The sequence below is a fragment of the Argopecten irradians genome, chromosome 8 (assembly GCF_041381155.1).
Source record: "Argopecten irradians isolate NY chromosome 8, Ai_NY, whole genome shotgun sequence".
In the NCBI taxonomy this organism is placed as follows: Eukaryota; Metazoa; Mollusca; class Bivalvia; order Pectinida; family Pectinidae; genus Argopecten; species Argopecten irradians.
The window spans coordinates 43,221,628-43,246,543 of record NC_091141.1 but is presented as its reverse complement, the minus strand read 5'-3'; the positions used below and the strand labels follow the sequence as shown (position 1 = coordinate 43,246,543).

At 35.0% G+C, this 24,916-nt stretch overlaps 1 protein-coding gene across 4 annotated transcripts; it reads right to left on the bottom strand.

The window, feature by feature from the left end:
• Positions 1-515: 515 nt before the first annotated feature.
• On the bottom strand, positions 516-24,822 carry LOC138330437 (uncharacterized). Of its 4 annotated transcripts, none has more exons than XR_011209568.1 (8): positions 24,689-24,784; positions 23,977-24,133; positions 22,924-23,052; positions 22,592-22,726; positions 21,133-21,279; positions 20,640-20,791; positions 2,149-6,708; positions 516-2,080 (listed from the first exon to the last, which is right to left on the bottom strand). XR_011209568.1 is itself a non-coding variant. In XM_069278063.1 (8 exons), exons 2-7 carry the CDS (start codon positions 24,025-24,027, stop codon positions 20,244-20,246), a joined length of 627 nt encoding a protein of 208 aa, XP_069134164.1. In that variant the 5' UTR covers positions 24,028-24,133; positions 24,689-24,822; the 3' UTR covers positions 516-6,708; positions 20,230-20,243. The 4 variants fall into 4 exon arrangements, 3 of the variants coding, with proteins under 3 accessions (XP_069134164.1, XP_069134162.1, XP_069134163.1); XM_069278063.1 differs by adding an exon at positions 20,230-20,256 and having other exon boundaries at positions 516-6,708; positions 24,689-24,822; XM_069278061.1 differs by having other exon boundaries at positions 516-6,708.
• Positions 24,823-24,916: the final 94 nt, after the last annotated feature.

The following is a 24,916-nucleotide window of genomic DNA, read 5'->3' as shown; positions in this document are numbered from 1 at the left end:
ATAATAAGAAACGACATAATTACAGTCATTTAACATTTAACATAAACATAATATCATGGAAACTTTATTTTCTCAGTAATCAAACATGGGTAGTACATTTCACAGCAAAGTGACCCTGTGTAAACTTTACTTTCTATAATTGCAGTCATGTAACATTCACTAAAACATAGAAACTTTGCTTTCTATAATTGCAGTCATGTAACATTCACTAAAACATAGAAACTTTGCTTTCTATAATTGCAGTCATGTAACATTCACTAAAACATAGAAACTTTACTTTCTATAATTACAGTCATGTAACATTCACTAAAACATAGAAACTAATGAACATTCACTAAACTAGAAACTTTACTTTCTATAATTACAGTCATGTAACATTCACTAAAACATAGAAACTTTACTTTCTAATTACAGTCATGTATCATTCACTAAAACATAGAAACTTTACTTTCTATAATTACAGTCATGTACATGTCACTCACTAAAACACTAAATTACATAAATTCATCAACATAGAAACTTTACTTTCTATAATTACAGTCATATAACATTCACTAAAACATGGAAACTTTACTTTCTATAATTGCAGTCATGTAACATTCACACTAAAACATAGAAACTTTACTTTCTATAATTACAGTCATGTAACATTCACTAAAACATAGAAACTTTACTTTCTAATTACAGTCATGTAACATTCACTAAAACATAGAAACTTTACTTTCTATAATTACAGTCATGTAACATTCACTAAAACATAGAAACTTTACTTTCTATAATTACAGTCATGTAACATTCACTAAAACATAGAAACTTTACTTTCTATAATTACAGTCATGTAACATTCACTAAAACATAGAAACTTTACTTTCTATAATTACAGTCATATAACATTCACTAAAACATGGAAACTTTACTTTCTGTAGAGGAGAAACACTGAAAACTTTAGATTAGTCAAGATAATGGACAATGCGAGGCCCGAAGGGCCGAGCATTGTTCATTATCTTGACTAATCTACAGTTTGAGGTGACTCTCTTACTTAAAACATGGCACTCTGATGTACAGTGCTAACTATGGCTATTGTGTAAATAATCTACAGCTACGGGTAAGGCATTCAACCACCTTTGACACTGAACATGTCAGCACAGTAACTGTTATAATATGTCTACTCTGGTCAGAGTGCATCACATGATTTTTTCATGAAATTCCATACCAATGTTATTCCCTGAGAATTTTTTGTGAGTTTGAGTTCTCTTCATTCTGAGTGGAGCAGTACAAGAGGCAACATGGCAGACAGTGCAGATCAGATCTTTACGGAGTCAAACTATCTAAAGTATTTATCAAATTTCCAATAAAAGAGTTTATTTTGTGATATATTAATTCAACTGCTCTTTATGTCAGAGGCAGACCAATTACTTGGATATAACTTGCCGGAAATTCACAAGATATGGAGGATTAGCATGGAAACGTATTAATTTTGAATATACCGCTCTACGTTATGAAATGAAGAATATGATTGGTCCTAAAACAAAATATCAAGATTTAGTGGATTCTAAAGGAAACTACATTGAAATTCAGTGAAAACGGCAAAGTGATGAAAAGAAAGCTTAAAATTTCAAATTTGTTTCATTAGGCTTTGTGTGATTCTTGGATAAGGAATTATACCAAAGTTATTTAATTCGGAAAACGTGGACTTAAGTGTATTTATTCAAGAAATGAGGCAATTAACAGTGAAATTATTGGGAAATACACCGAAAGCATTCATTCAATTTTCAAAGAAAGAAAGTTCACATTTCTTTAAAATCAAAACATCATTGGTGGAATACCTGTGCTGTCGAAATACTAAAGGGTCTTGTTTTCAACACAAGGAGTAATTTTATGCGTTGTGGTTGATGTGATTAGATTTATGCTGATGTCCACGAACCAAGATATAAAACAGAAAATATTAAATAATATGTATTATTGAAGTTTTCTATTACATTTATGTTGAATTTGATTACATTTACTTGTTATTTATCTGTCCAATTTTACTATGCTGCATGTCGTGTCACTCTCTACCTTTCATTGTACATTAGTTTACCTGGAACTGTAGATTAGTTGAAACTAATCTACAGCTACAGGTAAACTAATGTACAGTGAAAGGTCTACTAATCTACAGACAGAACAAGTACTTGACCAATAGTCTAATATTCACTAAAACATGGAAACTTTATTACTTTCTATAATTACAGTCATGTAACATTAACTAAAACATGAAAACTGTACTTTCTATAATTATAGTCATGCAATATTCACTAAAACATGGAAACTTCATTTTCTCAATGATCAAACATGGGTCGTATATTTGACAGCTAATGTGACCCTGTTATTATCCCCGCCAAACGAAGTTGGCGGGGGATATACAAATGGGTTCCGTCCGTCCGTCTGTCCGTCCGTACGAATGGTTTCGGGAGCATAACTCTAAAACCATAGAGATATTTCCATGAAACTTCATACACACATTGGTCTTATGGTCTAGTAGTGCCTTTTGCTATTTTTAGGTTTTCATTTTTTGCATTTTTTCCGTAACCATTGAATTATTGCTGAAAATATCATATTTTTGTACCAGGTTCTTTCCCGAGCATAACTCTAAAATCAGAAGAGATATTTCCACGAAACTTCATAGACACATTGGTCTTATGGTCTAGTAGTGCCTTTTGCTATTTTAAGGTTTTCACTTTTTGTACTTTTTTCTGTAACCATGGAAACATTGCTGAAAATGGCAGATTTTTGTGTAAGAATCGTTTCCGGAGCACAACTCTAAAACCAGCAGAGATATTTCCATGAAACTTCATAGACACATTGTTCTTATGGTCTAGTAGTGCCTTTTGCTATTTTTAGGTTTTCATTTTTTGCACTTTTTCCATAACCATGGAAACATTGCTGAAAATATCATATTTTTGTACCAGGTTCGTTTCCGGAGCATAACTCTAAAACCAGCAGAGATATTTCCACGAAACTTCCTTTTTCCTGTTTTTTTTCATACACATAAGTCTCCACAATCAAACTTACTTCACCTTTGATATCTCCATTGGCGGGGGATCTGAATGTCCATGTTTACTATGTAAAGTGATTAAATGCTGGTTGGCTAGACAGCTAAATTTGAGACAGTGATCCTGAAACTGATACAGTTTATTTGCTTTTACCCTAGCACCATAAAGGGCAAGAATGCCAGTACAATTATCTAATTCCAATGAAAGTACAAGTGTACTTATACATCGTCTAGTCAAGTTTATGGTTATGTTAGGTGTGAGAAGGGAGAAGGTAAATCTTATGACAAATATTGGATAAATAGTGGATTAACAAATACATATTAAGCAATCTAACAATAAATTTAATAATACAAAGATTTATACAGGCAAACATTAAGGCATACTTTTTGAGATCTCTTGTTGTGATAAACTATTACACTTTTACATTTCAGTTGTAAAATAAAATACTTTTGAGTTAGTGTTGACAACATGTAGAGAATCAACAATAGATAGATAGTTATTTCGTCAATAGTTTAAGGATAAAATAATCTAAATGCATTACCAGTATCTGATGTTTATGAACAACATTATATATATTATGTAAATATGAAATTTTGAAATGAAATCTTATTAATTCTGCATGAAATTTGTGAAATAAACTTTGTACAGATCAGCACAATTGAAAGTTGAGATTCAATTGTAAACAAAACTTTATACATGTAATGCATAAGTGGAAATATTACCTCATCAGATTTGAAAATAATAAATAATCAATAATTTTAAAATGATGAATAAGCATCTCTACAGCTTGTGAAAATAAGAAATTTGAAAAAAAAAAATAAATAAAATAAAAATTGGAAAATGGAAAATTCTTTCCAATTAAAGATTTTGCCATTTCTAAGTAAAAGAAAAAAATCCCAGCACTTCTACAAGTAGGCATTCTATCATATTAACCAAGGAACAAACTCATTGTTTTATTGCATCTGCATACCAAAAAATGCATTTGAAAAAGAACCTGTTGAAATACAATTCTAAAACCTATAGCCATTGTGTTGTGTTGTCACAGTAACACAGTTTGTTGGTGTAACAATATAAGAATGTGTTTAAAACACTCATAACAAACAACTAAAGATATCAAATCACACACAATGTGATATACCAAGAGAAACAATTCATTAAAAAAATATACAAGTCTTGTAAAAGCATGAATAACAGTAGAATGGGGGATCTTACATATCGAACATCATCTTTTTCCAGATAACAGGTTATATTTTCCTTAAATATAAGCAAAACATCAGTTTCTAGGACCAACTAATTCTCGTTATCTTCTTTGATGGCGATACAATATGTCAGACCAGGACAAACTGTTTTATAATATAACAATGATTACATCCACAAATACGCTTGAGTATGCACACAGATTCACACATAACACATGTGTCACTCAGTATTTATATCTTGTATACTATGTACTATAACACACCCCTAAAAAGTTTTGATCATTTGCAATAAAAAAACAATTTGTCAATTTTATCTACACTAACATAGCTCTTTATCTCTCTCTCTCGAATGGACAAATATACCATACAAATATGATGTACAAAAACGGTGGTAACAAATGCGCTTTTTCTTTCATTTCATCTAAGATAACTAATTTGAACACAAAGGATAATAGCTGTACACTTAGGTAAAACATGGAAATTTATAGCCCAATTAAACTCCATAAGCTGCACTTCATGTGATATACATACATAAACAGAATGACCTGAAAACATCTTCTATCTCATCAAGGCTGAAACAGTTCACTGAGAAAGTATAGGGGCGTTTCTTAAACAATATCATGGTTGAATGGCTAGATTATCATAACAAGAGGCCCAAGAGGCCTTGACGGTCACCTGAGAGCTGATACAGAGAGAGCAATGCAAAGATAGTGTATTATGTTACCAAACCTTATGGTTAAAATTCCAATTTGCTTTGCCAATGTTGAACAACAAAACAAAACTAGAAGTCGACAGTCAGTGTCAGTGATTTTATAAATTTCACTTTTTAATCTATGAAGATTATTTGGTTCCATCAAACCTGTGAATTCAGAAGATTTTTGAAATTTTAGCCATTTTGATCCATTTTGGCCCCGCCCCTCTAGTCCCTGGGGGTAAGCCAGGACCAATATGGACATTTTAACAGGCAAATAATTCTAACCCAGTTTGGCTCATTTCCTATTAAAACTAAGCAAATAATGTTCATAAATGTGTTTTTCCTATATAAACTATAGTAAATTTGACTCCCTCTCAAGGGAAATATCTGAGATCCTAGGGCCTTAAAATTCACAAATTTTGTAAAAGGCCTTAAGACCTTTCAATCTATGAAGAGTATTTGGTTCCATCGAATCTGTGAATTCAGATGAAAGATTTTTGATAAGTTAGCAAATTTGACCCCTTTTGGCCCTGCCCCTCTGACCCCTGGGGGTCGGCCAGGACCAATATGGATATGATGTTAAAATGCTTTCTCAGGCTGATAATTCTAACCCAGTTTGACTAATTTCCTATGAAAACTAAGCAAATAATGTTCCTAAATGTGTTTTTCCTGTATAAACTATAGTAAATTTGACCCCCTCCCCAGGAGAAAATCTGAGATCCCAAGGCTGTGAAATTCACAATTTTTGTAAAGGGCCTTAAGACCTTCCAATCTATGAAGAGTTCAGAAGAAGATTTTTGAAGTTTCAGCCTATTTGACTCCTTTTGGCCCCGCCCCTAAGGCCCCTGGGGGTCGGCCAGGACCAATATGGACATGACGATAAAATGTTATCTCAGGCTAAAATTCTAACCAAGTTTGACTAATTTCCTATGAAAAATAAGCAAATAATGTTCATAAATGTGTTTTTCCTATATAAACTATAGTAAACTTAACCCCCTCCCCAGGGGGAAACATGAGACCCCAGGGTAATATAATTCACAATATTCGTAAAGGACCTTAAGACCTTTCCATCTATGAAGAGTATTTGATTCTACCAGTTCAAAAATTTCAGAAGATTTTTGAAGTTTTAGTCCATTTGACCCCATTTTGGCCCCGCACCTAAGGACCCTGAGGATCAGTCATGGAAAATTTGTTAATAGGATTCAATGGCCATCTCATAGGGATAATTCTGACAACACTTGACTAATTTCACATTATAAATGACCAAATAATGCTCCAAAATTTGTTTTCACAAAATAAACTATAGTAAACTTAACCCCTTCCCCAGGGGGAAACCTGAGACCCCAGGGTCATATAATTCACAATTTTTGTTGATCGCCTTGAGTCCTTTCTATCTATTTTACCCCTTTTGGCCCCTCCCACAGCCCCCTGGGGATTGGGGGTCATATAATTCACAATTTTGATTGGACTTATGCCTTAGAAGGTTGGTGCAAAATTTCATTGAAATTGCTTCAGCGGTTTAAGAGAAGATGTCGAAAATGTAAATAGTTTACGAACACACGACACACGACGACGGACAAAAGACGATTAGAATAGGTAACTTGAGACTTCGTCTCAGGTGACCTAAAAACAAACATAGTCTTGAGGATAATGCACTTGTGATGAATGTGATAACAAGCATCAGTAGTAATCAGAAACATAAGGTCTCATTTCCATCACGCCCTCCCACGACGGCCGACAGTAGCATTTTACTTTACTGGACACAGGACCCTTCTCAATATCACTGAAAACAAAAACAATAGAATTATCAGCCATCATATACAGATATTTCCTACAGAAACATAAATTACAGCTATCATATACAGATATTTCCTATAGAAACTGAATTACCAGCTATCATATACAGATATTTCCTACCGGTATATATAAAATAAATTATCAGCTATCATATACAGATATTTCCTATAGAAACTGAATTACCAGCTTTCATATACAGATATTTCCTACAGAAACATAAATTACAGCTATCATATACAGATATTTCCTATAGAAACTGAATTACCAGCTATCATATACAGATATTTCCTACAGAAACACAAATAACAGCTATCATATACAGATATTTCCTATAGAAACTGAATTACTTATAGCTATCATATACAGATTATTTCTAAAGAAACTGAATGACCAGCTATCATATACAGATATTTCCAATAGAAACTGAATTATCAGCTATCATATACAGATATTTCCTATAGAAACTGAATTACTAGCTATCATATACAGATATTTCCTATAGAAACTGAATTACCAGCTATCATATACTTGGTTTGTTTATTTTTACGTCCTATTAACAGCCAGGGTCTTGTAAGGACGTGCCAGGTTTGTTGGTGGAGGAAAGCCGGAGTACCCGGAGAAAAACCACCGGCCAACGGTCAGTACCTGGCAACTGCCCCATATGGGATTCGAACCCGCTTCCCAGAGGTGGAGGGCTTGTGGTAATATGTGGGGACATCTTAACCACTCGGCCACCGCGGCCCCTCTATCATATACAGATATTTCCTATCGAAACTAAATTACTAGCTATCATATACAGATATTTCCTATAGAAACTAAATTATCAGCTATCATATACAGATATTTCCTATAGAAACTGAATTACCAGCTTTCATATACAGATATTTCCTACAGAAACATAAATTACAGCTATCATATACAGATATTTCCTATAGAAACTGAATTACCAGCTATCATATACAGATATTTCCTACAGAAACACAAAAAACAGCCATCATATACAGATATTTCCTATAGAAACTGAATTACTTATAGCTATCATATACAGATTATTTCTAAAGAAACTGAATGACCAGCTATCAAATACAGATATTTCCTATATAGAAACTAAATTACCAGCTATTATCTACAGATATTTCCTATAGAAACTGAATTACTAGCTATCATATACAGATATTTCCTATAGAAACTGAATTACCAGCTATCATATACAGATATTTCCTATAGAAACTGAATTACTAGCTATCATATACAGATTATTTCTAAAGAAACTGAATGACCAGCTATCAAATACAGATATTTCCTATATAGAAACTAAATTACCAGCTATTATCTACAGATATTTCCTGTAGAAACTGAATTACCAGCTTTCATATACAGATATGTCCTATAGAAACTTAAATACCAGCTATCATATACAGATATTTCCTATAGAAACTGAATTACCAGCTATCATATACAGATATTTCCTATAGAAACTGAATTACCAGCTATCATATACAGATATTTCCTATAGAAACTAAATTACCAGCTATCATATACAGATATTTCCTATAGAAACTGAATTACCAGCTATCATATACAGATATTTCCTATAGAAACTGAATTACCAGCTATCATATACAGATATTTCCTATAGAAACTGAATTACCAGCTATCATATACAGATATTTCCTATAGAAACTGAATTACCAGCTATCATATACAGATATTTCCAGTACAGTATATACAACTAAATAATACCAGCTATCATATACAGATATTTCCTATAGAAACTGAATTACCAGCTATCATCTACAGATATTTCCTATAGAAACTGAATTACCAGCTATCATCTACAGATATTTCCTACCAGTATATATAAACTAAATTACCAGCTATCATATACAGATATTTCCTATAGAAACTAAATTACCAGCTATCATATACAGATATTTCCTATAGAAACTGAATTACCAGCTATCATCTACAGATATTTCCTACCAGTATATATAATCTAAATTACCAGCTATCATATACAGATATTTCCTATAGAAACTAAATTACCAGCTATCATATACAGATATTTCCTATAGAAACTGAATTACCAGCTATCATCTACAAATATTTCCTATAGAAACTGAATTACCAGCTATCATCTACAGAAACTATTTACCTACCAGTATTTATATAAACTAAATTACCAGCTATCATTACAGATATTTCCTACAGAATAAACTAAATTACCTAGCTATCATAACAATATTTCCTATAGAAACTGAATTACCAGCTATCATCTACAGATATTTCCCATATAGAAACTGAATTACCAGCTATCATATACAGATATTTCCTATAGAAACTAAATTACCAGCTATATATACAATATTTCTAAGAAACTAAATTACCAGCTATCATATACAGATATTTCCTATAGAAACTAAATTACCAGCTATCATAACAGATATTTCCTACCAGAAACTAAATTCATATCAATACAAATATTTCCTATAGAAACTGAATTACCAGCTATCATCTACAGATATTTCCTACAGATAATAAATACCAGCTATCATATACAGATATTTCCTATAGAAACTAAATTACCAGCTATCATATACAAATATTTCCTATAGAAACTGAATTACCAGCTATCATCTACAGATATTTCCTACCAGTATATATAAACTAAATTACCAGCTATCATATACAGATATTTCCTATAGAAACTAAATTACCAGCTATCATATACAGATATTTCCTACAGAAACATAAATACCAGCTATCATAAACAGATATTTCCTACAGAAACTAAATACCAGCTATCATATACAGATATTTCCTATAGAAACTGAATTACCAGCTATCATATACAGATATTTCCTATAGAAACTGAATTACCAGCTATCATATACAGATATTTCCTACAGAAAATGAACTAAATACCAGCTATCATATACAGATATTTCCTACAGAAACATAAATTACCAGCTATCATATACAGATATTTCCTATAGAAACTGAATTACCAGCTATCATCTACAGATATTTCCTACCAGTATATATAATCTAAATTACCAGCTATCATATACAGATATTTCCTATAGAAACTAAATTACCAGCTATCATCTACAGATATTTCCTACCAGTATATATAAACTAAATTACCAGCTATCATATACAGATATTTCCTATAGAAACTGAATTACCAGCTATCATATACAGATATTTCCTACAGAAACTGAATTACCAGCTATCATATACAGATATTTCCTATAGAAACTGAATTACCAGCTATCATATACAGATATTTCCTACAGAAACTGAATTACCAGCTATCATATACAGATATTTCCTATAGAAACTGAATTACCAGCTATCATATACAGATATTTCCTATAGAAACTGAATTACCAGCTATCATATACAGATATTTCCTATAGAAACTGAATTTCCTATAGTTACCAGCTATCATCTACAGATATTTCCTACCAGAATACTATTAATTACCAGCTATCATATACAGATATTTCCTACAGAAACTAAATTACCAGCTATCATATACAGATATTTCCTATAGAAACTGAATTACCAGCTATACAGATATTTCCTACAGATAAACTGAATACCAGCTATCATATACAGATATTTCCTAAGAAATAATTACCAGCTATCATATACAGATATTTCCTATAGAAACTGAATTACCAGCTATCATATACAGATATTTCCTACAGAAACTAATTACCAGCTATCATATATACAGATATTTCCTATAGAAACTGAATTACCAGCTATCATATACAGATATTTCCTATAGAAACTGAATTACCAGCTATCATATACAGATATTTCCTATAGAAACTGAATTACCAGCTATCATATACAGATATTTCCTATAGAAAACAGAATTACCAGCTATCATATATACAGATATTTCCTATAGAAACTAATTACCAGCTATCATATACAGATATTTCCTATAGAAACTGAATTACCAGCTATCATATACAGATATTTCCTATAGAAACTGAATTACCAGCTATCATATACAGATATTTCCTATAGAAACTGAATTACCAGCTATCATATACAGATATTTCCTATAGAAACTGAATTACCAGCTATCATATACAGATATTTCCTACAGAAAATTAAATACCAGCTATCATATACAGATATTTCCTATAGAAACTGAATTACCAGCTATCATATACAGATATTTCCTACAGAAACACAAATACCAGCTATCATATACAGATATTTCCTACAGAAACTGAAATACCAGCTATCATATACAGATATTTCCTACAGAAACATAAATACCAGCTATCATATATACAGATATTTCTACAGAAACACAAATACCAGCTATCATATATACAGATATTTCCTACAGAAACTAGAATACCAGCTATCATATATACAGATATTTCCTACAGAAACAAATTACCAGCTATCATATACAGATATTTCCTACAGAAACAGAATTACCAGCTATCATATACAGATATTTTCCTATAGAAATAATTACAGCATCATATACAGATATTTCCTAAAAACGAATTACCAGCTATCATATACAGATATTTCCTATAGAAAATGAAATACCAGCTATCATATACAGATATTTCCTATAGAAACTGAATTACCAGCTATCATATACAGATATTTCCTACAGAAACTTAAATACCAGCTATCATATATACAGATATTTCCTACAGAAACAGAATTACCAGCTATCATATATACAGATATTTCCTACAGAAACTTAAATACCAGCTATCATATACAGATATTTCCTATAGAAACAGAATTACCAGCTATCATATACAGATATTTCCTATAGAAACAGAATTACCAGCTATCATATACAGATATTTCCTATAGAAACTGAATTACCAGCTATCATATACAGATATTTCCTATAGAAACTGAATTACCAGCTATCATATACTGATATTTCCTACAGAAAATTAAATACTAGCTATCATATACAGATATTTCCTATAGAAAACTGAATTACCAGCTATCATATATACAGATATTTCCTACAGAAATAACAAATTACCAGCTACCAGCTATCATATACAAGTTATTTAATATATATTGAAAACACCGATACCGTAGACATCACAGGGCAAATAGTTTTTACAAATGACTGAAAACATGTGGAAAGATAACTCACTATAATAATTAAATGAGTCAACTGTGTGTTGTGTTAGTGTACATGTATATATATATAAATAAGGTATGGAGAAGTCAAAGTTACATACTGTGTTTGTGTATTGAGAGGGTATATGGAGAATTTAACAGTCAAAGTTACATACTGTGTGTAGTAGTGACAGGGTATGAGAAAGAATGTCAAAGTTACATACTGTGTTGTGTCGTGACAGGGTTATGGATGAAGTCAAAGTTACATACAGTTGTTGTGTATATTAAGAGGGTATATGGAGAAGTCAGTCAAAGTTACATACAAGTGTTGTGTTGTGAGAGGGTATTTATGGGAGAAGTCGATTCAGTCTAACGAATACTGTGTAGTTGTTTGACAAAATTAACATACTGTGTTGTGGATATTGACAGGGTATGGAGAAGTCAAAGTTACATACTGTGTTGTGTAGTGAATGAGTGGTACATGGTTGTGTAGTGAGAGGAGAAGTCAATGAGAAGTCAAAGTTACATACTGTGTTGTGTAGTGGAGTGGGTATGGAGAAGTCAGTCAAAGTTACATACTGTGTTGTGTAGTGAGAGGGGTATGGAGAAGTCGACGTTAGTCAAAATTACATGTGAAAGAGGGTATGGAGAAGTCAGTCAAAGTTACATACTGTGTTGTGTAGTGAGAGGGTATGGAGAAGTCACGTCAAAAGTTACATACTGTGTTGTGTAGTGAGAGGGTATGGAGAAGTCAAATTTACATACTGTGTTGTGTAGTGAGAGGGTATGGAGAAGTCAAAAGTTACATACTGTGTTGTGTAGTGAGAGGGTATGGAGAAGTCAGTCAAAGTTACATACTGTGTTGTGTAGTGAGAGGGTATGGAGAGTCAGTCAAAGTTACATACTGTGTTGTGTGTAGTGAGAGGGTATGGAGAAGTCAAAGTTACATACTGTGTTGTGTAGTGACAGGGTATGGAGAAGTCAAAGTTACATACTGTGTTGTGTAGTGAGAGGGTATGGAGAAGTCAAAGTTACATACTGTGTTGTGTAGTGAGTGGGTATGGAGAAGTCAAAGTCAGTTACATACTGTGTTGTGTAGTGAGAGGGTATGGGTAAAGGAGTGAAGATGGAGTCAAAGTTACATACTGTGTTGTGTAGTGAGAGGGTATGAGAGAAGTCAAAGTTACATACTGTGTTGTGTAGTGAGAGGGTATGGAGAAGTCAAAAAGTTACATACTGTGTTGTGTAGTGAGTGGGTATGGAGAAGTCAAAAGTTACATACTGTGTTGTGTAGTGAGGGGTATGAGAGAAGTCAAAAGTTACATACTGTGTTGTGTATGTGAGAGGGTATGGAGAAGTCAAAGTTACATACTGTGTTGTGTAGTGAGAGGGTATGGAGAAGTCAAAGTTACATACTGTGTTGTGTAGTGAGTGGGTATGGAGAAGTCAAAGTTACATCTGTCAAGAGGGTATTACATACTGTGTTGTGTAGTGACAGGGTATGGAGAAGTCAAAGTTACATACTGTGTTGTGTAGTGAGAGGGTATGGAGAAGTCAGTCAAAGTTACATACTGTGTTGTGTATTGAGAGGGTATGGAGACGTCAAATTTACATACTGTGTTGTGTAGTGAGAGGGTATGGAGAAGTCAAATTTACATACTGTGTTGTGTAGTGAGAGGGTATGGAGAAGTCAAAGTTACATACTGTGTTGTGTAGTGAGAGGGTATGGAGAAGTCAGTCAAAGTTACATACTGTGTTGTGTAGTGAGAGGGTATGGAGAAGTCAAAGTTACATACTGTGTTGTGTAGTGAGTGGGTATGGAGAAGTCAAAGTTACATACTGTGTTGTGTAGTGAGAGGGTATGGAGAAGTCAAAGTTACATACTGTGTTGTGTAGTGAGAGGGTATGGAGAAGTCAAAGTTACATACTGTGTTGTGTAGTGAGTGGGTATGGAGAAGTCAAAGTTACATACTGTGTTGTGTAGTGAGAGGGTATGGAGAAGTCAAAGTTACATACTGTGTTGTGTAGTGAGAGGGTATGGAGAAGTCAAAGTTACATACTGTGTTGTGTAGTGAGAGGGTATGGAGAAGTCAAAGTTACATACTGTGTTGTGTAGTGAGAGGGTATGGAGAAGTCAAAGTTACATACTGTGTTGTGTAGTGAGAGGGTATGGAGAAGTCAAAGTTACATACTGTGTTGTGTAGTGAGAGGGTATGGAGAAGTCAAAGTTACATACTGTGTTGTGTAGTGACAGGGTATGGAGAAGTCAAAGTTACATACTGTGTTGTGTAGTGAGAGGGTATGGAGAAGTCAAAGTTACATACTGTGTTGTGTAGTGAGAGGGTATGGAGAAGTCAAAGTTACATACTGTGTTGTGTAGTGAGAGGGTATGGAGAAGTCAAAGTTACATACTGTGTTGTGTAGTGAGAGGGTATGGAGAAGTCAGTCAAAGTTACATACTGTGTTGTGTAGTGAGAGGGTATGGAGAAGTCAAAGTTACATACTGTGTTGTGTAGTGAGAGGGTATGGAGAAGTCAAAGTTACATACTGTGTTGTGTAGTGAGAGGGTATGGAGAAGTCAAAGTTACATACTGTGTTGTGTAGTGAGAGGGTATGGAGAAGTCAAAGTTACATACTGTGTTGTTGTAGTGAGAGGGTATGGAGAAGTCAAAGTTACATACTGTGTTGTGTAGTGAGAGGGTATGGAGAAGTCAAAGTTACATACTGTGTTGTGTAGTGAGAGGGTATGGAGAAGTCAAAGTTACATACTGTGTTGTGTAGTGAGAGGGTATGGAGAAGTCAAAGTTACATACTGTGTTGTGTAGTGAGAGGGTATGGAGAAGTCAAAGTTACATACTGTGTTGTGTAGTGAGAGGGTATGGAGAAGTCAAAGTTACATACTGTGTTGTGTAGTGAGAGGGTATGGAGAAGTCAAAGTTACATACTGTGTTGTGTAGTGAGTGGGTATGGAGAAGTCAAAGTTACATACTGTGTTGTGTAGTGAGAGGGTATGGAGAAGTCGACGTTAGTCAAAATTACAAAATGTGTTGTGTATTGAGAGGGTATGGAGAAGTCAAAGTTACATACTGTGTTGTGTAGTGAGAGGGGTATGGAGAAGTCAAAGTTACATACTGTGTTGTGTAGTGAGAGGGTATGGAGAAGTCAAAGTTACATACTGTGTTGTGTAGTGAGAGGGTATGGAGAAGTCAGTCAAAGTTACATACTGTGTTGTGTAGTGAGAGGGTATGGAGACATCAAATTTACATACTGTGTTGTGTAGTGAGAGGGTATGGAGAAGTCAAAGTTACATACTGTGTTGTGTAGTGAGAGGGTATGGAGAAGTCAAAGTTACATACTGTGTTGTGTATTGAGAGGGTATATGGAGAAGTCAGTCAAAGTTACATACTGTGTTGTGTAGTGAGAGGGTATGGAGAAGTCAAAGTTACATACTGTGTTGTGTAGTGAGAGGGTATGGAGAAGTCAAAGTTACATACTGTGTTGTGTAGTGAGAGGGTATGGAGAAGTCAAAGTTACATACTGTGTTGTGTAGTGAGTGGGTATGGAGAAGTCAAAGTTACATACTGTGTTGTGTAGTGAGAGGGTATGGAGAAGTCAAAGTTACATACTGTGTTGTGTAGTGAGAGGGTATGGAGAAGTCAGTCAAAGTTACATACTGTGTTGTGTAGTGAGAGGGTATGGAGAAGTCAAAGTTACATACTGTGTTGTGTAGTGAGAGGGTATGGAGAAGTCAGTCAAAGTTACATACTGTGTTGTGTAGTGAGGGTATGGAGAAGTCAAAGTTACATACTGGTTGTGTAGTGAAGTATGGAGAAGTCAAAGTTACATACTGTGTTGTGTAGTGAAGAGGGTATGGAGAAGTCAAAGTTACATACTGTGTTGTGTAGTGAGAGGGTATGGAGAAGTCAAAGTTACATACTGTGTTGTGTAGTGAGTGGGTATGGAGAAGTCAAAGTTACATACTGTGTTGTGTAGTGAGAGGGTATGGAGAAGTCAAAGTTACATACTGTGTTGTGTAGTGAGAGGGTATGGAGAAGTCAAAGTTACATACTGTGTTGTGTAGTGAGAGGGTATGGAGAAGTCAAAGTTACATACTGTGTTGTGTAGTGAGAGGGTATGGAGAAGTCAAAAGTTACATACTGTGTTGTGTAGTGAGAGGGTATGGAGAAGTCAAAGTTACATACTGTGTTGTGTAGTGAGAGGGTATGGAGAAGTCAAAGTTACATACTGTGTTGTGTAGTGAGAGGGTATGGAGAAGTCAAAGTTACATACTGTGTTGTGTAGTGAGAGGGTATGGAGAAGTCAGTCAAAGTTACATACTGTGTTGTGTAGTGAGAGGGTATGGAGAAGTCAAAGTTACATACTGTGTTGTGTAGTGAGAGGGTATGGAGAAGTCAAAGTTACATACTGTGTTGTGTAGTGACAGGGTATGGAGAAGTCAAAGTTACATACTGTGTTGTGTAGTGAGAGGGTATGGAGAAGTCAAAGTTACATACTGTGTTGTGTAGTGAGAGGGTATGGAGAAGTCAGTCAAAGTTACATACTGTGTTGTGTAGTGAGAGGGTATGGAGAAGTCAAAGTTACATACTGTGTTGTGTAGTGAGAGGGTATGGAGAAGTCAAAGTTACATACTGTGTTGTGTAGTGAGAGGGTATGGAGAAGTCAAAGTTACATACTGTGTTGTGTAGTGAGAGGGTATGGAGAAGTCAAAGTTACATACTGTGTTGTGTAGTGAGAGGGTATGGAGAAGTCAAAGTTACATACTGTGTTGTGTAGTGAGAGGGTATGGAGAAGTCAAAGTTACATACTGTGTTGTGTAGTGAGAGGGTATGGAGAAGTCAGTCAAAGTTACATACTGTGTTGTGTATTGAGAGGGTATGGAGAAGTCAAAGTTACATACTGTGTTGTGTAGTGAGAGGGTATGGAGAAGTCAAAGTTACATACTGTGTTGTGTAGTGAGAGGGTATGGAGAAGTCAAAGTTACATACTGTGTTGTGTAGTGAGAGGGTATGGAGAAGTCAAAGTTACATACTGTGTTGTGTAGTGAGAGGGTATGGAGAAGTCAAAGTTACATACTGTGTTGTGTAGTGAGAGGGTATGGAGAAGTCAAAGTTACATACTGTGTTGTGTAGTGAGAGGGTATGGAGAAGTCAAAGTTACATACTGTGTTGTGTAGTGAGAGGGTATGGAGAAGTCAAAGTTACATACTGTGTTGTGTAGTGAGAGGGTATGGAGAAGTCAAAGTTACATACTGTGTTGTGTAGTGAGAGGGTATGGAGAAGTCAAAGTTACATACTGTGTTGTGTAGTGAGAGGGTATGGAGAAGTCAGTCAAAGTTACATACTGTGTTGTGTAGTGAGAGGGTATGGAGAAGTCAAAGTTACATACTGTGTTGTGTAGTGAGAGGGTATGGAGAAGTCAAAGTTACATACTGTGTTGTGTAGTGACAGGGTATGGAGAAGTCAAAGTTACATACTGTGTTGTGTAGTGAGAGGGTATGGAGAAGTCAAAGTTACATACTGTGTTGTGTAGTGAGAGGGTATGAAGAAGTCAAAGTTACATACTGTGTTGTGTAGTGAGAGGGTATGGAGAAGTCAAAGTTACATACTGTGTTGTGTAGTGAGAGGGTATGGAGAAGTCAAAGTTACATACTGTGTTGTGTAGTGAGAGGGTATGGAGAAGTCAAAGTTACATACTGTGTTGTGTAGTGAGAGGGTATGGAGAAGTCAAAGTTACATACTGTGTTGTGTAGTGAGAGGGTATGGAGAAGTCAAAGTTACATACTGTGTTGTGTAGTGAGAGGGTATGAAGAAGTCAAAGTTACATACTGTGTTGTGTAGTGAGTGGGTATGGAGAAGTCAAAGTTACATACTGTGTTGTGTAGTGAGAGGGTATGGAGAAGTCAAAGTTACATACTGTGTTGTGTAGTGAGAGGGTATGGAGAAGTCAGTCAAAGTTACATACTGTGTTGTGTAGTGAGAGGGTATGGAGAAGTCAAAGTTACATACTGTGTTGTGTAGTGAGAGGGTATGGAGAAGTCAAAGTTACATACTGTGTTGTGTAGTGAGAGGGTATGGAGAAGTCAAAGTTACATACTGTGTTGTGTGTAGTGAGAGGGTATGGAGAAGTCAGTCAAAGTTACATACTGTGTTGTGTAGTGAGAGGGTATGGAGAAGTCAAAGTTACATACTGTGTTGTGTAGTGAGAGGGTATGGAGAAGTCAAAGTTACATACTGTGTTGTGTAGTGAGAGGGTATGGAGAAGTCAAAGTTACATACTGTGTTGTGTAGTGAGAGGGTATGGAGAAGTCAGTCAAAGTTACATACTGTGTTGTGTAGTGAGAGGGTATGGAGAAGTCAAAGTTACATACTGTGTTGTGTAGTGAGAGGGTATGGAGAAGTCAAAGTTACATACTGTGTTGTGTAGTGAGAGGGTATGGAGAGAGTCAAAGTTACATACTGTGTTGTGTAGTGAGAGGGTATGGAGAAGTCAAAGTCAAAGTTACATACTGTGTTGTGTAGTGAGAGGGTATGGAGAAGTCAAAGTTACATACTGTGTTGTGTAGTGAGAGTGTATGTGGATGAAGTCAAAGTTACATACTGTGTTGTGTAGTGAGGGGTATGGAGAAGTCAAAGTTACATACTGTGTTGTGTAGTGAGAGGGTATGGAGAAGTCAAAGTTACATACTGTGTTGTGTAGTGAGAGGGTATGGAGAAGTCAAAGCTTACATACTGTGTTGTGTAGTGAGAGGGTATGGAGAAGTCAAAGTTACATACTGTGTTGTGTAGTGAGAGGGTATGGAGAAGTCAAAGTTACATACTGTGTTGTGTAGTGAGAGGGTATGGAGAAGTCAAAGCTTACATACTGTGTTGTGTAGTGAGAGGGTATGGAGAAGTCAAAGTTACATACTGTGTTGTGTAGTGAGGGTATGGACAGGGTATGAAGATAGAAGTCAAAGTTACATACTGTGTTGTGTAGTGAGAGGGTATGGAGAAGTCAAAGTTACATACTGTGTTGTGTAGTGAGAGGGTATGGAGAGTCAAAACATATGTGTGGTAGTAAGGTGGAGAAGTCAAAGTTACATACTGTGTTGTGTAGTGAAGGGTATGGAGAAGTCAAAGTTACATACTGTGTGTGTAGTGAAGGGTATGGAGAAGTCAAAGTTACATACTGTGTTGTGTAGTGAGGGGTATGAGAAGTCAAAGTTACATACTGTGTTGTGTATGAGAGGGTATGAGAAGTCAAAGTTACATACTGTGTTGTGTAGTGAGAGGGTATGGAGAAGTCAAAGTTACATACTGTGTTGTGTAGTGAGAGGGTATGGAGAAGTCAAAAGTTACATACTGTGTTGTGTAGTGAGAGGGTATGGAGAAGTCAAAGTTACATACTGTGTTGTGTAGTGAGTGGGTATGGAGAAGTCAAAGTTACATACTGTGTTGTGTTTGTGTAGTGAGTGGGTATGGAGAAGTCAAAGTTACATACTGTGTTGTGTAGTGAGAGGGTATGTAGAAGTCAAAGATACATACTGTGTTGTGTAGTGAGAGGGTATGGAGAAGTCAAAAGTTACATACTGTGTTGTGTAGTGAGAGGGTATGAAGAAGTCAAAGTTACATACTGTGTTGTGTAGTGAGAGGGTATGGAGAAGTCAAAGTTACATACTGTGTTGTGTAGTGAGAGGGTATGAAGAAGTCAAAGTTACATACTGTGTTGTGTAGTGACAGGGTATGGAGAAGTCAAAGCTACATACTGTGTTGTGTAGTGAGAGGGCATGGAGAAGTCAAAGTTACATACTGTGTTGTGTAGTGAGAGGGTATGAAGAAGTCAAAGTTACATACTGTGTTGTGTAGTGACAGGGTATGAAGAAGTAAAAGTTACATACCGTGTAAGAGAAATAACTCTTTATACATACAAACTGAATTATCTCCCTTAGCCTTAAAACTATTAATCTTTTAACACCCATACAACCTATATACACAATGGTTATAATTCAGTTCAAAAGAAATGGAGTAAAGTCTTGTTAAGCTTTTCATAATCACGTTTGATTTGTCAGAGGCAATACTTCTTCTTAAGCTTTGCTCCCGTTTTTGTTTGTGACAACAAGAATCATCATAGAATGAATGTCAGTTAATACTCCCACAGACCAAGATATTTTCTCTACTACAGTCAGTACATCTCAAAGTAACGGTTAAAGTTGTTTTGTGTTATTCTTGTTGTTTTGGGGTAAAGTACTGACACATGCATGTCTGATATCTGTTAATGATTTAACGCACTTCTGTATAACATAGCACATCAAACATGAAATGTGACGATGACCAACCCACAGATAATGAGTATCACACACAGGCAGCAAGAATACCTGTGAAGCTGGTCTTACTGTCGGGGCCTGAAAATCAGCAAACAAAATACTTCCAATTCCTAGTTCTTTGAGTGCATGAAAGTACTAAAGAATTGAAGGGAAATAACTAACAAATTGCTTTAATGTAATATATTCTATCAAATAAAGAATGAAATAATCGAGATGATCAAGCCATGCACTTAAAAAGTTTGACAAGGAAAATAAACGATCTTAAAAAACATCAGATTGAAATACAGGACCATATAGGACACTATCATTCATTGTTAGGAAGAATAAAAAGTTTTTAGGCATATAATTTAACCTAAAATATTAAAAAAATTCCTTTACTAAATGGATGATTTAAAAATGGATATCAATTTAAGCAATAATTCAAATCAATTTGAACAATGATATGGGATCCTGGTACTTACAAACAATTTGTATCACACATTTCTAGTTTATACTGTTCCTGGTCAGGCACACCGTCAGATTCCATAGCACTATAGGCCATTTGTTCTTCAGTAACATCAATGGTTGTTGTGGAGTAGGTCTCTTCATTCAAATTCATTATCATACAATCGCCCTGTAACAGATATAAAACTTACAATAACAAATCTTTTGCCAACTCATGTTGAAAGAAAAAACCCAGTATGAAGATGATTTTTCCATGGTCCAACAAAAAGGAGATATACTACTGGCACTGACCACAAATATCATATGGTAGTTCTAAACCTGATTTTTCTATGGTCTAAATAAAGCACAAATACAATTATATTACTGACTAGCTATAGTAAAGCCATATAAACAGAATATTTCATACTCCCAAAAATAAAATGATATGACTGTCCGTAGTTCTCCTCAGACAAGAAGAAGTTGATAATCTAAAATCAATTTTAGTTATGAGGTAAACATCTGCTAACTTACACCTATGAGTGGTGGCTGCATGTCCCGTTCAGGCGGTGATATAAACGGTTGGTTTGTGTTGTCACTCTCCTCATCCTGCATGGCTGAGGTCATCACTAGAGGGTTGATAAATAAGCTATTTGGTTGGGGCGGTAAAGGCCAGCAACTCTATAAAAATACATCATAATTCACATTAAAGTTATTTACATGACAATGTCCATGTGCTAGTTGTTGAAAGTCATTGGACCACATGTTCTATCTTAAATACAGTGATAAATCTATACGTTTTGTAAACTATGGGACAATTTCAGTTGATTTGTTCAAACCAATGGGTCCCTCTGTGTAAAGTTTAAATAATTTTCCAGGATTTTACAATATTATTTTTTTCACACTTGTCCATTCGGACAGGTGATTTTAAAATCTACTTGTCCGACAGCCAAGTCCACTTGTCCAAACTTTAACAACTAACTTGCTGAGAAGAAAATTGTTTACATAATGTCATATTACTATTGAAATAAATTGTGTCAGTTGTCTTTATTATCATGATTTGTTCATTGACTATTGCACTTCAAGGGCTCCAAGTGGCGCCTAAAATGGAGATTAAATTTTTTTGGCGACTTGCCCATGTACTAAAGTGATACTATCAAAATCCAAATATTTTTGTCAGTCATCCGTATTATCACTTCAGACTCTTATTGAACGCACCCGGAAATGGCGGCCATGACAGACGAGTCGTCTGGCCTAGAATGCAGATAGACTAACAGAGGTAAGGATGCAAAACGTCCACCAGGCATGACAATTGGATCATAAATGGCAATCACCAATTAATTAACTTCTCGGGCACAATATCATAGTTCCTGTAAGTGGGTACTTTTGGCACATAGCCAAATTTCAGCTTAGTATGGTTAGCGTGTGTGTCAGTACTGTGGTGAGTGACAGCGCTACAGTAGTGTTGATGAGGTTTCATCTGCTATTTAATTAATCAAATATCAGTAAATCAAACATTTTGTTTAAACCATACTTAGTGTATATTAGGATTCATTTTCAAACTTCTTTGACAATATATACAGAATGTATTTGCCATACATGTAATTTCTGCTATTTGATTTCTGCAAGACAGGCATTTTAAACCATTTTTGGCATTTATGAGAATTTAGTTTCAGCTAAAAACTACTTGTCTGAGCGGGTAAGTGCGTATCATAATGTACTTGTCCGACAGAGATTTGTACTGGTACACAAAAGTTGGATAAACGTAATTGTCGAGCCCTGTTTCTGAAATTTCTATGGGACCTTTTGGAATTTTATGAGTCTATGGCCCAGGACTCGCACATAGATTTATACCTGTCAATATATAATGAAGGTAGCAGACATAAAAAGAAAAAAAGTTTTAATTTCTATGGTATGTTTTTGATATTTTACCATGTCCTAATTTCTAATTCCTGTTTTCTTTAATGCTAATGTAATTCCCAAAGTTACTAACCTGTGATTGTGTTGTTTGGACGGAAGGGAAATTGAGATTCTCCGAGGCGGATATATTATGATTTACTTCAGTCATTACATCATGATCTCCCGAGGCTTCTGTGCATCTCCGTTTAAATGTACTGTTTTCCATCAACTTTATAGGGGAAAAAAACAAATAAAAAACACAATGGTATGGAAAAAAATAAAAAGATACAATATAGTTGTTAAAAACCTGGAATAGTTGTGATAATTTGTGAAATAAAAAAAAGGAAGTCAGTTTGCAGTATATCCATATAAAATTTGAACAGATCCCGACGTGACTTGGCAGATAAAACCATTTGTTATAGTCACCTCTTCATGGTTACTTGGAACTTCTTTATCGGCATCACCAAATCCTGGTGCTTTTCTTTTCTTTGGGTAGACTTGATGTATAAAAGGATGTTGTGCTTGGAGATTCCAGGTAAAATCTGACATAGGCATCTATAAAATAAACAGAGAAATGTAAACAATATACGAGAGTGTCAGTCTATGGTCCTGAACGGTCATCACAATATTGGCACAACAACCAGTAGTGGGGCAGTTGGCAGGGATTAATCAATTTTGGGACATTTCAAAATAGGAGGTATGCTTTAAATGATACCACATATACCAGGCCTGATGCAGATGCTGTCACGTGACAAGGCCAAATTGAACCAATAGTGCTGCACAACACTCGTTCACAATTTTCACACATATACCACAACCACATCCACAAAAGCTAATTTATTGGACCACAGGCTTTTGCCTCTATAATTGTTATAATTGTTTCAATGGAACTTTGTCAAGATGTATAATAATTTTATAGCAATTTCAGAAATAATTATGATACTAGCAAACCTTATAAGATGTGAAAATGGGAATACTCTTATTCAACAGACAGATAATTTATCTTGAAATTGGTATATGACACAATATATATTGATCATGCTGTGTAGAATGTATCTTAAAACAATTCACCATAGGGTTTAAATTTTCCATGAGTGTAAAAATTGAGTTCTGGATTAAGTCCAAAGAGCGGGAAGTTTTGAGAGTGGGGAGGTGAGAGGGGGGGGGGGGGGGGGGGGGCCTGAAATCATAATCTGGATATTTATTTATGTAACTTTTTGATGTGATAATCATACAGCTACAGGTGCCATGGCGAGAATTGTTACTCAGCGAGAACAGGTTGCCTGCCAGTAGGTTCAACCAGGTCAATGGTGTGAAAAACTACAGCTCTATCGACTGAGCTAAAGAAGCATGCTCCGTCAGCTGAGTGATTGGATGAGGTACTTAACACTGGTCATTACAAGATTGTATGTAAGAAGGATAAGTCAAACTGGGTTTTGGACAAGAACAATGAAGGAGCTTTTGTATTAGTGCACTGACCATGACATTGGGCAACGACTGGTTTTCCTTTGTGATCTCATGGCGCAGCATATGATGAAGCTTGCGGGTGCTAGGGTTACTGTCTTACATTCGGTAATTTCATGAGTTGTTGTATTTTTTAACGAAAATTTAAGACATATCTTCTACTCCTTCCGTCCTGAAAGCAAGTACTAAACGTTGTGAAATTTAATCAACTTTACATTGGTGTTTCATTTGACTCAATAAGACAAGTATTTGTTGAGAAAAATGGTTTTTATTCCCGGTTCATAGGCGTCTCGCGTGGTGTTTAGTAGTGTTAAGAGACAGTGATGTATCCTTCTCACTAATAAATCCTTGGGTCATTATACTAGCAGTTATATTAAAGCACAATTTAAATTAAAATAAGTTTATCGATATTGAAAGATATCAAGATTACAAATGTACGCCAATACAATTGACTTTTTGAAAAAAAATAGTGAAAAAGTCTACACGTAAAAGCATATGCAATGTTTAGATTCATAAAACGCTAGTGCCCAAGGGACATAAAATTCAAATCAACACCAAACTTCAGGTAAGCCCAACAGCCGTGAACAGGTGCAATGCGATCCATGTGCGTACCGTTAAATTAGAAGATTCGACAATAACCAGCTATGGACAGTTATGAAATTTTGAGGACAATCATTAAATATATATATCTATCACATTTGGTCAGGACTTGTTTCTGAACTCTTACCGTTTCTGTTAAAATTTGCCTCACAGACAAAACAACCTGCCGGCTTTGTTGTGATTATTGTTGTTGTAGTGTCGTCTGCCAGCGGAAAAATCCGTCAATTTCCGTAATATTTTTATTTCTAATTTTCTAAAATAATAGCTTTTACTTTGGACATTAATTAGTATTTTAAACTAATGAAAATATTTATTAAAATTATCCTTAGAGATTTTTAGAATTATTTTATTATTT